The sequence below is a fragment of the Sceloporus undulatus genome, chromosome 3, assembly GCF_019175285.1.
Source record: "Sceloporus undulatus isolate JIND9_A2432 ecotype Alabama chromosome 3, SceUnd_v1.1, whole genome shotgun sequence".
Lineage (NCBI taxonomy): Eukaryota > Metazoa > Chordata > Lepidosauria > Squamata > Phrynosomatidae > Sceloporus > Sceloporus undulatus.
In genome coordinates, this window is record NC_056524.1 from 160,271,753 (window position 1) to 160,284,433 (window position 12,681).

The 12,681-nt window shown below is 38.9% G+C and overlaps 1 protein-coding gene across 5 annotated transcripts in view; it reads right to left on the reverse strand.

Annotated features, from left to right (window-relative positions):
- Positions 1-3,825: 3,825 nt before the first annotated feature.
- The window catches only part of SHLD2 (shieldin complex subunit 2), a 124,505-nt gene continuing 115,649 nt past the window's right edge, over positions 3,826-12,681 (reverse strand). For all 5 annotated transcript variants that reach the window (XM_042456099.1, XM_042456100.1, XM_042456098.1 and 2 more), the window contains 4 exons: positions 10,954-11,160; positions 10,210-10,444; positions 4,720-4,835; positions 3,826-4,219 (listed from right to left, as the gene is read on the reverse strand). In XM_042456099.1, the coding sequence (XP_042312033.1) occupies positions 4,047-4,219; positions 4,720-4,835; positions 10,210-10,444; positions 10,954-11,160 (731 nt within the window). In that variant the 3' untranslated portion in view covers positions 3,826-4,046. The remainder of the gene's footprint in view (positions 4,220-4,719; positions 4,836-10,209; positions 10,445-10,953; positions 11,161-12,681) is intronic.

Consider the following 12,681-nt stretch of genomic DNA (forward strand, 5'->3'; position numbering starts at 1 on the left):
AATGTTGGGAGACCTTGAAGAGCTTCATCCCCTGCCACACACCCCAAAGGAATGTGTGGAGCAATTTCAATAGTCTATCCTTGTTGAGAGGCAGGAAGTATGTCATGAAAAACTATAGATCATTCTGACAGAAATGTCTGTGCTACAACATTTGATAGTCCTAATGCATAACCTATATACAGGACAAGAGGCTATTGTCAGACCTCATACTGATGTCACTATGGAGTGCAGATCACACAGAAATATCAGGACCCCCCCCCCCCGCTCCTTTACTCCTCTGGATTAAAGGCCTGAGGTGATGAAGGGAAATAAAGGTCTGGGAGTTGCTGCACAAATGTTTCCAGGTAGCATCCTGTGCCTAGAAATGAAATATTTTAAGCCTAAGCCTTCAGTGTCTCACCAAGAACATTGCTTCAGGCCATTGGTTTTACTTGAAGAATAGTCAACCCATAAGGAGTGTTCACATGTACCTGTGAAGAATCCTTATTCCCCAGGCAGGTGCTTCTGTCTTGTATCTGTAGATGTGTGTACTCCCTAGGAAGACTGCTTGGGTTTTTACCTCTGATCCATAGCAGGGGCTCTGCTCATCCTGAAGAAAGTGTTCATCTGCTGTTGCCTGCTCCTATGATTGCTCTGAATTAGATTGGAAGAGGAACCCTAATTCAGTGATAAATTAGGAACCATAATTCAGTGCTAAAAGGCCCAAAAGCCAATCGGGACATGGTGTCAAGATGATATACGTCCCCAAATTGGCTGGATGCTGTGCCGAGGCTGGTTAATGCAGCCCAAATCCAGCCACAAAAAGAATGCAATAAAAGCACTCCTTGATGGCAGTCTGTACAGGACTGCAGCAGCGGCTGGCCTCAGGACCACAGCCACTGGTCACCGTGGTCCTGCGCTGAATGGGGTGTGACTGAGGCTGGAACAGCGAGAGGCCACTCCAAGTTGTCAGCCTGTTGTCTGAAACAATCAAAGTAGACAGCAGTGAACTAGATGGACAGGTATCCTAATCTGATCTAGAACTGAATATATTTGATTCAAGGATTGTTTAGTCCAAGGATTGTGTGCTCTCTCTGTATCATACACACTCACAATCACACTATCCTGGGTATAATGGCTTGTAAGCAAATTATTTTGAATATGTGTGGCTGTCAGTTACACCTGCTATTATTGTATATTTACTGCATTTTGTGTATGCCCATTTAACTATCAAGGTTTCCATCAAAGAATTTTGAGCATCTTAGACTGGCGCGTGTGAAAATTCTGTTAAGCATCCTAGCTCCGTTGGATTAGTTTCAAGAGTTCCCTGGAAGAGAAAATACATGTTATTTTAAGGCTGTAGTTTCCATGTCTTCTGTCTCTCCATTTCCAAAAGACAAGCCTAATAAATCTGCCCTTTTCACATCTATTTATCAGTTTTCCCCATTTCTATTAAATGAATGTCATTTAAACTCTTCTTTTCCTTTGTTTAAATGTAACTATAGAGACAAATGTTTGTTTAGGAGCATGAAAACTGCATATCGTTGTGAAACCTAATTCACAGCCAGGAAATATGAGATTTCTAGTACAAATGTAAAAGTCAATAATCTTATTTGATTTGTTAATAATGTAGCTGAAGACACAGTCTGCCAGTCTGCAAGATTAAGAGCTCTCCAAGGGTGGGAGGGAAAAACACAATTTGAGTATTTTGTAATCCACAACATATTCAGCCAGGAGTTCAGAATATATGATGTCTTACCAATGCTACACAACTACATCTTTATGCCATATTTTCTTGACTTGTTGTATGCCTTTGTGCCATTTCTGATTTATGATGACCCTAAGGCAAACCTATCACAGAGTTTTGTTGGCAAGCAGTAATGGACTCGATGAGGAAAAACAAAACGGAGGTACTTACAGTAGCTGCCCCAAACCCAGGTATAGGGATACAACCTCCAGTCCTGGACAGGGTCACCTGTCTTCGGGACTGCCTCCTTCCATATAATCCACCCCGCACCCTCAGGTCCTCTGGGAGGAATTTACTGCAACCTATAAATACGAGGTTGTCTTCTACTGCCCAGAGGACCTTTTCAGCTGCCACTCCCAGATTGTGGAACAACCTGCCAGATGAGATCCATCACATTACTACCTTGAACAACTTTTAAAAAGCTCTTAAGTCAGATCACTTCTGGCAGGCTTTTCCTCAGTAGATTCCTGGCCACCAAAAAGACCTAACCTGCTATACCCTGACTTCTGCTGCAGTTATTGTTTGTCTTCTTGTCTATTGTTTTATGCTATGTTTTAAATTGTAAATCATTTAATTGTATTTGAGGGGGGGGTTGGGATATGTGAATGTGTGTTTTAATGTTGTAAGCTGCCCCGGTTGTGTTACATGGAGGGGTGGAATAAAAATAATTTTTATTATTATTATATATTAAGATTTGTTCAGAGGAGGTTTGCTTTTGCCTTCCTGAGGCTGAGAGAGCATAACTTGCCCAAGGTCACCCAGTGAGTTTACATGACTGAGCTGGAGCCCTGGTCTACAGAGTAATAGTCCAACGGTCAAACCACTACACCATACTGGATTCCATTTTCTTGGTTTACTTGACATATATTGCTGAAATTGTCATTTTCATCAGAATTCAACCTTCTATTCATCAGCTGATGGCACACTTCATTATCTACCTTTGGTTGGTGCCAGGTTCAATAAATATAGCCTCGAGTGGCAGCCAGTTTATCAATGACTCCATTCATTGCTCTTCTCAGGCACAAAAGCTTTTCAGGCTCACAGTTTCTCTCAAATGGCACCACTCTGAAACTTGATGCTACAGTTCATCAAAGGCCTCATTTCGGTCATGATACACCCACACTAGAAACAGTAGGCCAACATATGTCTTAAGCTCAGTGATGTTAAGGAAGTTCCATGCTTTGATGTTGGTAGGTTTCCTACTTTCCATGCCCTGAATACTCCAGATGCCTATTTATTTCATGGATTAAGTGGTAAAGAACGTTTTCTGTGAGGAGCAGTTCACTGTGAGAAGCATTCTTTCTCTCTTTCTATGGACTCTTTTGGCAAAGCCATTTCTGAATATCATGTCTAGCTACTCTAGACTGATCTGGTCACATTATTATTTCTACTTCTTCCTTCTTGGACAAAAACATGTGAGTGTGCATATGCTGCCTGCTAACCTTTGACTTGGGAAGGGGTTGGGTTTGCTTCTCCTTTGATAACTCAAGGTATCTTCATTGCAACATATTTCCACCACAAAATGGCATAGGACATTTTTTGTCCTAATACAGAGCCAGTGTGGTGTAGTGGTTTAAGTGCTGGACTAGGGCTATGGAGAACATAGATTTAATCCCCCTGGGCCATGGAAACCTCTTGGGTGACCTTGGGCAAGTCACATTCTCTCAGCCTCAGAGGAAGACAAAGGCAACCTCCTTCTGAACAAATCCTGCCAAGAAAACCCAACTCGCCTTAAGGTCATCGTAAATCAGAAATGACTCGAAGGAACAACAACAACACCTTCTGTGGGACCAAAAGTGGTGAAACACAACAGATTTGGTGGGGCAATTTTGTCTTTTGTTCATTAAAAGAACCCTGTATGTGGCAGGTAGATGAAAGTCAAGGACATGTTTAACAGTTTTCAGCTGACAATGTCTTGTAGGTTTAACTGGGTGGATTCTTTTACAAAATGTGACTCTGGGGGATTAACGTGTTAGGATGAGGGATAAAATTGGTGGTGGTGCATTTTCAGAATTATTTAACACAACACATTTCAGGAAGTTCTTGATGTCTACAAACAGACATATGCAATAGTAAATCATAAAACTTAGTTTATTGGTAGTCAATGGGGAGATTTTGAATAGAAAAATAATTTCTATTCATAAATAATACATATCTATAAAATTCATATCTATAAAATAATGTGTATAAAAATAAAACAAACTCTGGAATATTTTATACATCTAGTTAAAATAGAAATTCATTGTTTTTTAAAGTCACTTAGCGCATCAGAGACTGGATGGCAGAAAAGGCTCATCATTTTTCCAAGAAAGCCCCTGATTCAGAGGTCAAGATGAAAACTCAATAGATGAAAATCATTCTCCAACGGATAGCTGTTTTCATCCAGTACAAAATGGCTTCTGATTGTCAAAAGATAGGATGCTTTTGTATCTGTGAGCAGCGCGTGGCACAGATCTGCTACAATCATACCGTAAGTGGTATCTAAGGAAGGCTCTGCAAGAGACAAGGACGGGAACAGCTATGAATAATGCTTTCTCCCTAGACATAGTTTTTTAAAGAAATGCAAGGGGGAAAAAAGAACAGGACTCTCTCAATACACTTTTATTTTTAAAAGATGTGGATTGATTTATGTTCTGTAATGCATTTGTAAAGATATTCACAGCTCTCTAAAAAAAAAAATCCGACCAAAACACTGGAAGAAAAGTCTGCTACAGTCATTGGCTTCTGGATTTCCATTGAGGGAAGGCCATGATGGAGAGGGGTCATACACTGGCTACTGGGTAAGGTATTTCATGGTATTGCTAGAACAGAATGTACGGCTTCCTAGGAAAAGCTCTTGGGTAAACCTCTACCATTTTGTTGACAAAAGAGGGAGGCATGAATGGAAATCTACTTCATATAACCAGAAGTTCAATGGTGCCAAGCATTTAATTCATCACTAAGTTTGTTTGCTTTTTTGATTCAGTTACACAAGGAAGTCTTAGTGCCATTACCTATGGTTTTGCTTAGCCACTCAGCTGGAATATTGAGAAACATTTTCCCAATCAGTTCTGATATCACTTGAACACGGATTTCATATCCTCCCTCTTCTATGGTCATCAGTGCTGGTCTAAATAAGTAAACAAGAAGAGAATCGTAATGCAGTACTGTATTTAATAGTGTATTTTATTATCTGACGTTAATTTTCACATATGATAATTAAGCATATTATCACCTTTTGTCACACACTGTTATTCTTCTCATGAGTTTCCTTCTCTTTTAACATACTGCCTTGATTAAATGTTAGGATCTCCTACCAAAATGTACTTCTGAACAAAGTGTATTATATCCCACTGCTTTTGCTTCAATCCTTCCTCTTGGCAACCCAGAGAATGACAGCATATCTTATAAAATTATTTTAAGAAGGCAAATATTGCCATACTGAGTGGAATGTTTATTGATATTCCAGATATGAACAAAAGGAAACCATGTGCTTAAGTTAAAAAACTTAACAAACTTAACAAACGAGAGTCTGTTTGAAAATCATGGATGTCACCATGTTTGTGGCTTCTTAGAGCTATTTTAGGTCTGGGGTGGTTTCAGAACCAAAAGTAATGGATGTCACTTCTGGTATGGGAAAGAAAGCCTTCCCAGAACTAAAATAGCTCTGTGGGAGCAGAAATATGACAAATTTGCCCCACAAACCTGTGGAGGGCACCAACAAGGGGCTTTTTAAAAATACAAAAGTTCTTTGGAGATTGCCAGGGCATGGCCTTCTGAGGTATGGCTTCTCCAACTGGAAGGTTGCCCACTTCCAACCTAGCTCCTTTCAATATGGGCCCCATATTGGGTGTGGGAGCCCTATATATTATTCTTCAAGAATATAATATATCTGGCTATGGGACAGAAGAACCACAAAATATGCTGCTTCTTTGCTATTTAATTCTTAGATATATTCAAGAATAAGACTCTGAGACTCTGGTTAATCCGATCCTCCACCCTACACCTGAAATGACAATCCTGAACACTATGCATGTAAAATTAGGGCATTCCCAATTAACTTTCTCACAGATGAACTCCTTTATTTATACAGACATTTACTCAAATATACAGATGGCATTTATGTGTGTGTATATACACTCTGAAGAATCTACTCCACCCAACATTCCATTTGCTTTTCAAATCCTATAGTATTGTGAAGGCAGAGCAAAGAAACTAGTATTCTGTATTATCTAATTGTAGGCAGCAGGAATAGCTAACATATGGCCCAGCACTAAGCTGTAGCACAAAAAATCAGATTCTGCAGACAGGCTAAATTTAAGCTCTGAAAAGTAAGTAAAGCAATAAAACTAAGAATTTATAGAAATGTATGTGTTAACAGCTGGAACAACATGCCTATCCTATGATTCAAAGCAAATTAAAGGGGGGAAAATCAATATATGCTCAAGCATATCTAACCTTTAGCACTCCTCCAGTCAAGGGCATCTCTCAGCTTTGAAGTCAAAACACTTGACTAATTGTGGCGCCTAACCAGCCCGCTCTCTGTATGTAAGCAATTAATGTGAGCGGAATTCGCTCAGCAGCTAGCAGCCATTTCAGTCCCCCACTAATACTTTTAATCAGCTACAAATAAATGAGAGTTTCAAAGATAAATAGGTGATATGCTTAATTTGAGAATATGCTAAATAATTTAAACACAACACTAGCCTCTAATTGCAACCTTATCGGTTCCTTCCTTCCTTCCTGATGGAGGCTTTTAAACGACTAGCTGCAGTGTTGGGGACATTTTGGTGGGGATACTGCAAGGAAGGGATGAGCTAGTAGTTTCTGAGACCCTCTCCCCAATTTATCTTCTCTGTTGCAATTTTAAAAGCCTCTACTGACAACATGTGTGTGTGTGTGTGTGTGTGTGTATTTACGTGTATATGTGTGTATGAGAGACAATAGAGAGGTGTCTAGGCAATCATGTTAGAGAAGGCATGTGGAAAGTCCAGACTGCATAAAACCCCCAATGCTGAATTTTGGTTATTGTATTGATTTGGAGCAATGGGGAAAAATGCGGATGAAAGGTTTTAAGGGCATACTAAGTTACGATCTTAATTCCCCTCCCCAGTGATGTATAGATGCTATCTGATCCCAGTAATAATAGTTAAAATATCTAAGGGAACTAAGCATCTCTGTTGGAAGTGTGAGAAACTAATAGATCCTTTTGCTACATGTGGTAGACACGAGACAACGCCAGAAAACTCTGGAAACAAATACAGACACTAATGCAAAACACATTTAAAAGTATAATAGATTTGAAACCAGAATTGTTTTTTTTTTAAATTAGGAATGCCAAATGAAGAGATTATGGAGCTAAAATATAAAGCGGTGCATTAAATGATTTTGGTAGCTAGGTTGCTCAGTGTAAGCAAATGGAAGAGTATAGAAATCCCATCAAGATGACTTGATACTGAAAACTCTTTAAATGGTTGAAATTGATAAATTATCTATTTTGATTATGGAGAAATCATTAGATAATTTTGTGACTGACTGGGGGCCATTTCTACAATTTGTAAAGAAGAGAGAAGGGAAGACTGTATATATGGCTTTTGTATTAAATATTGAAGCATGGCTTTGCCCACAGGGGCCATGTGACTTATTGTGCTTATTAGGAACAAATTCAGCTCTTGGCCAAACCCCCCCCCCCACACACACATTTCCTACCCTTGCTGTAAACACACACACATGGAGTTTCTCTTTGTAAAATGGGTAGGAATCATGTGGATCTCCAGATGTCATTGGACTGCAACTCCCAAGCATCCCTTGACTACTGGCTAGGGCTCCTGGAAGTCTTCCCCCAACAACATCTGGGGAGGGGGCATATGATACACAACCAATCTGTCTGTTACTTTAAGTGCTTGCTACAGTCTGTTTTCAATAAACTACAGAAAGACACGAAACAATTAAACAGACCAGGAAAAGGAACTGTAGTTTTAATATAATTTTTGCATGCAGTTTCCTAAATGAGACAAATGTACTCTTTGAAATGCAGATTATATCCAGCAGTTGCCTTTCCACAATTCTATGCAAAAAGGCTTACTGATTTGTTAGGTGGTAAGGAAAGTTAATTCTTTAAAACAGGTGTTAAGAGACACATGAATATCAAGAGATTGGCGCTTACCACAGCTTGACAAAGTAACTTTTCCAACCTCTGCTTCATTATGTTTGGAGTCCTTGTTGGACTTTAGGCCTGGATGGGCCTTCCTCCACCCTTCGGAAACAGTCCCATGCAAGCATGGAACAAGTGGGAGAGTGCAAAAAGACGCCAAATGAAGCAAAGTGGCCAAAGGTACCCCAGAAGCTTTGTAAAGGTGTTATATCTGTTTGATTGGGGAAAAAACTATTCCCCAAAAAGGGTGGATGAGGAAATCAGGAGTACAGCTCTTCAGGATCAGTGCCTCAATCTCTGGCAGTTGGCCTTCCTTGTTCTAATTATCCTAGAGGACAGTTTGGTTTTTTTAAAGTCTTGCTTAAGGCACATTTTGGTATGGGATTCAAAGGGCTGCATCTGTGGTCTTTGATGAGCTCTTCAGAGCTGCCGAGGGCTCCCTTTACTCAGGAGCCCCTCATATGCTGTGAAAAGTGAATCCCAGGTAGCCTAACACAGTGTATGGGGTTGCAGACAAATGGAAAACTGGCACAGCCTTAGGCATATATAGAAATATATTACAGCCTTGTAGATTAGTTTCTTTGTAAACATGGCAAGGTTCAGACTGGTAAGATCATACACAAATAACTACTGTCTACTATAATGTGAAGTGGCAGCCTATAACAATTCACGTTTTACTACAGGAACACCAAAGTTGGAATGGGACCAAGATGACCACCATAAAATTTGGGGCACAACCCACTAGTTGTTTTCCCAAATAGACACTTTGTAGTAGCTACAGCCAAGACTACTTTTACAAAACTCTGGCTGATTTGCCAAATTTGTTTATTCCTGATGAGATCAGTCCTGGCCATTGCAACATGTGTCTGTTATGCTTCAGAAATGTACATGTTTGATCACAGTCACCAAATAGTGTGCCATCTAATGGGATCAAACTGAAGGCCTTGGGACTGATTCAGTCAAACATAGCCTACCAATAAATCTTTTGTTTTATTCAAATCACAACTGAAATAGTTAGCATCAGACTCAACCTGGGCAGCACCAGGCAAATTTCCTATCATATAATCAAATCATATGAAAGCATGAGATCCCATCTGATCTTGGAAGCTAAGCATGGTCAGGTTAGAACTTGGAAGGGAAAGCGCCAATGCTCTAGGCTATATTTCAGATGAGGACAGTGGTAAACCACCTTTGAGTATTCCTTGCCTAAAAAAAAGCCCTATGAAATTAATCGAGGGTTGTCACAAGGCTTGAAGCATCTGAATTTATTTAAATTACTCCCATCTGCAAAACCCATCCCCTGCTGCCATCTAGTGTTTGCTAACAAGCTTCTCCCCACAGCAGAATTTGCTGAAATAATTCAATGCAATGTTGTTCCGTGGGCTGTTGTCCACAATACAGTGTCTGGTTTTCAAGATACTATTCAGTTCTAGAATGTTGTATGTGATGTTTTGTGCAGGGGGAGAAACAAATGTATAAGGTAAGAACCGTGAAGAAATATATCTGTGTGTGTATATGTGCATATTTGTTTTAAACATTTCTAGATTGTAATGATCACCCAAAGATTCCAGAAGGTGTACATACAGCTTCGAAGGTCAAAGCAATCATAAAACAATTAAAAAACAAATTTCAAATAAACAACAACAGCATCCCAACATACAACTGGAACAGCAAACAAAATCTATTCAGTCAGTATGGCACTGGTACTCTGAATTCTTTAACAATGTGCACCCAAAGATCTTCCAACCACACTATGAAACTGTTTTTTTAAAAATCTAGCAGTTACTAAATTCTATTTAGATGATGCCTACTATAAAATAATACATTAGAGATATTGAATAATAATATTAATAATATTATTATTAATAATAATAAATTACAGACATTCCTCAAACGCTGTAAAATGTGAAGTGATAAATGGATTTTAAGTAAAAATCTGCTATTCTTTCAGTATTATAATATAAAATTATATATAAATAGGTATATTTTATGCTGGATACATTTTCCAGGCAATAAAGTTGACTGTGGAAATTACTTCTAAGTGAACCTGCACATGACTATAATGCCATTGTTTTAAATATTTACACTCTGATAGAAAGAGCTACTTTTGGGCAAGCAAGACAACAAACTACTTTTAAAAGTCCTAAGGAGGCCTCCTAATGTGTCAGACTGCATTTCACATCATCCACAGCCAACAGAGTTATGCTATCTGGGGTGATGGAAGATAGGAAATGTAGTCCAACACATCTTGAAGGAACCATGTTGGTGAAGCCTCTTTGGTGAGATGGGTTACTGACATCTTTACTGATCTTATTCTCTTTCACTCATGTATATACAAACTTTTTTTTACCTGTAGAATGTTCTCACTTTATTTGAGGGTAAACAGCTAACACACTGTTTGTAGATCTTGTTATCATCTGTCTGGAGTTCAAATCCACATTTTGCACATCCCGCATAAGTAATCAAAGCAAGAGAGTTGAGTATATGCTGTAGTGAAGCATTTGAATCAAAAACAACTTCCCCACGTGGAGAGGAAGCAACAGTAAATTTCAGCTCTGAGATATGGGCTTTCACTTGAATTATTCCTGTGAAAATAGAAAGATGTTCCTCAAAATATTTTTCTCACTTTTTCTGCCACAAGAAAATAGTAGCAAAGATAGTTGCTAAAGGAATCATTTCTCCTTCTATCATTGTGAAAGTTAAGATCATCAGAACAATATTATAATATCTACTCAGAAATAAAATACAGTGAAAGAAAACCTATTGGGCTTGTTTCAAAATAAAAAGAAAGATAATTTAAAGAGCACTTGGAGACGTATCTCCCCCAGATCTGCCACAGTTGTGGAATTCCTTTCACCTATAAGCCTATGTTCTTTCTAAAAGTGCTTTTAATGAATATGTTTCCTAGCAGTATCACTTCCAAGATAAAGAAGGGGTGAGTATTTGAATTTAATTAGATATACTGTCTGTATCTGTGTGCTTTGTTTTGTGTTTAACTCCCAAGATTTGCCCCAAACTCTTTGAAAAGGAAAGTATTTCAGTTAAAATAAAGTAATACTCAACAACTCCCTACCAATATTGAGTAAAACCTCACCAGAACACTTCTCTTCTAGATGTGCAGCAAGAGAAATCACCCCCATTAATGGTTTGGCATCCTTTTCAAACTTTTCTTTGAAATCTACAGCTCTTCTGTCATCATCAAAAAGACACTCCAGAGTTGACCAAGGTGTTGTGTGCAATTCAAGTTCACCAGAAACAGGATTGTGCTTTGTAAACAGGTATTTAAATTCCCAGATATGATCTAAGAAAAAAAAAGAAGAAACACACCAGTATGGATTTTGCCTTCCAATACACTGTTAATATTTTCAGAAAGCTTACCACACAGCACTGTGCTTCCAGAGATAAGGAATACAACAAAAGACTCAAGGGAGGAGAGGACACTTGGTGTGAAGTCAGTTAAAAAATCTTTATGAAACGTTTTAAAAGTCACCACCACCCACATTTAACTTCACATTGAGCAGCCTGGCTGTAACAAATTTGTTGACTGGAAATTGCTATGGCTAGTGGAGGAAGGAAGGTTACAGCTACTAGTCCTGCCCAGCAAATGCATCTTCTATCAGATGTGTATGTGTGAACATTAACTTTGCATAGAATCCAAAGTGCATAGGCTGAATCGCCATGGTCAGTTCCTATATGGGACACATATGATACAACTTGGGCTCATTCCTATTGGATTTCATATGAAAAGTGCCAGTTGGGAAAAGGCAAGCTACCAAAGGCAATGTGGGGAATTCATAGCTGGAGTGATATTTGAACAGCGTGGCTTATAGTTAATGACCACAACTACTATGTAAAATCTTTGCATAATTTCTCTAAAAGGAAATGTTGCAGGAATTGGCAACTTTGTGGGGCCCTTGGAGTCAATTCCTCCCAGCCTTCTCATTCAGCCCCCATTATAACAAGCTCAAATACCTGTATTTTCCTCAGCAATCCCTTTCACTTTCTTTCACCCTTTTGAGTGGGACTAGAGAACAAAATGGAGGTATTGGGGAGGGGCTGTGGGGGGTAGGCGTATTTACATGTTTCTGTGTATTTGGGGGAATTATGCCCAAATCTTGCTGAATTCCTTTTTGAAAAGAGACACACGGGGTGTTTTCAAGAGCTCCAGAAATAGGGTTCAGAGATCACATGCAGACCATGGGCTGCACTTTCCCCATCTCTGCATCTCTGAAACTTGAATTTCCATTTTGACTTTCTGGTGGTTTAATATACCTCAAAATTTTGATAAATATAAAATAGTTCTACAAGTATTAGCGAATGCTTGTGCCAAAGGTAACTTTGTTTATACTAGGGAAAAATGCTATCTCTCTCCCAGAACATATTGTAAAATGCTTTGTAAATACTTCTGTTCCGAGCACAAGTGACCATCACATGTTCAGCTGTTTTCCTAGGCTTAGTTTCATGAATGGCTATCACATGCTACCCTACTGTGAGTCAGTTGTCATGACCTACAGTCCTGGCTGGCAGAAAGTGAACTCTGGATCCTGGCTGTCCTGACACAATCAAACATTTAGACTTGTCTAACAGAGATGGCTGTTTGGACAGTTGAGAACACAAGTCTTATCTTAAATTTTAGAGACAGTCTTTCAATGATTAAACCTGATGTTAGAAATTTCAAATTAGCCACAATGCATTAAATATAAATTAATTTCAAGATTTAGTGCAAAGAAAGGAATGACAAACATAAAGAAGATTTTGGGCAGCTATTCCCCCGCCAAAAAAACCCCCTGAACATATTTTTTTTGGGTTTTTTCGGCTATGT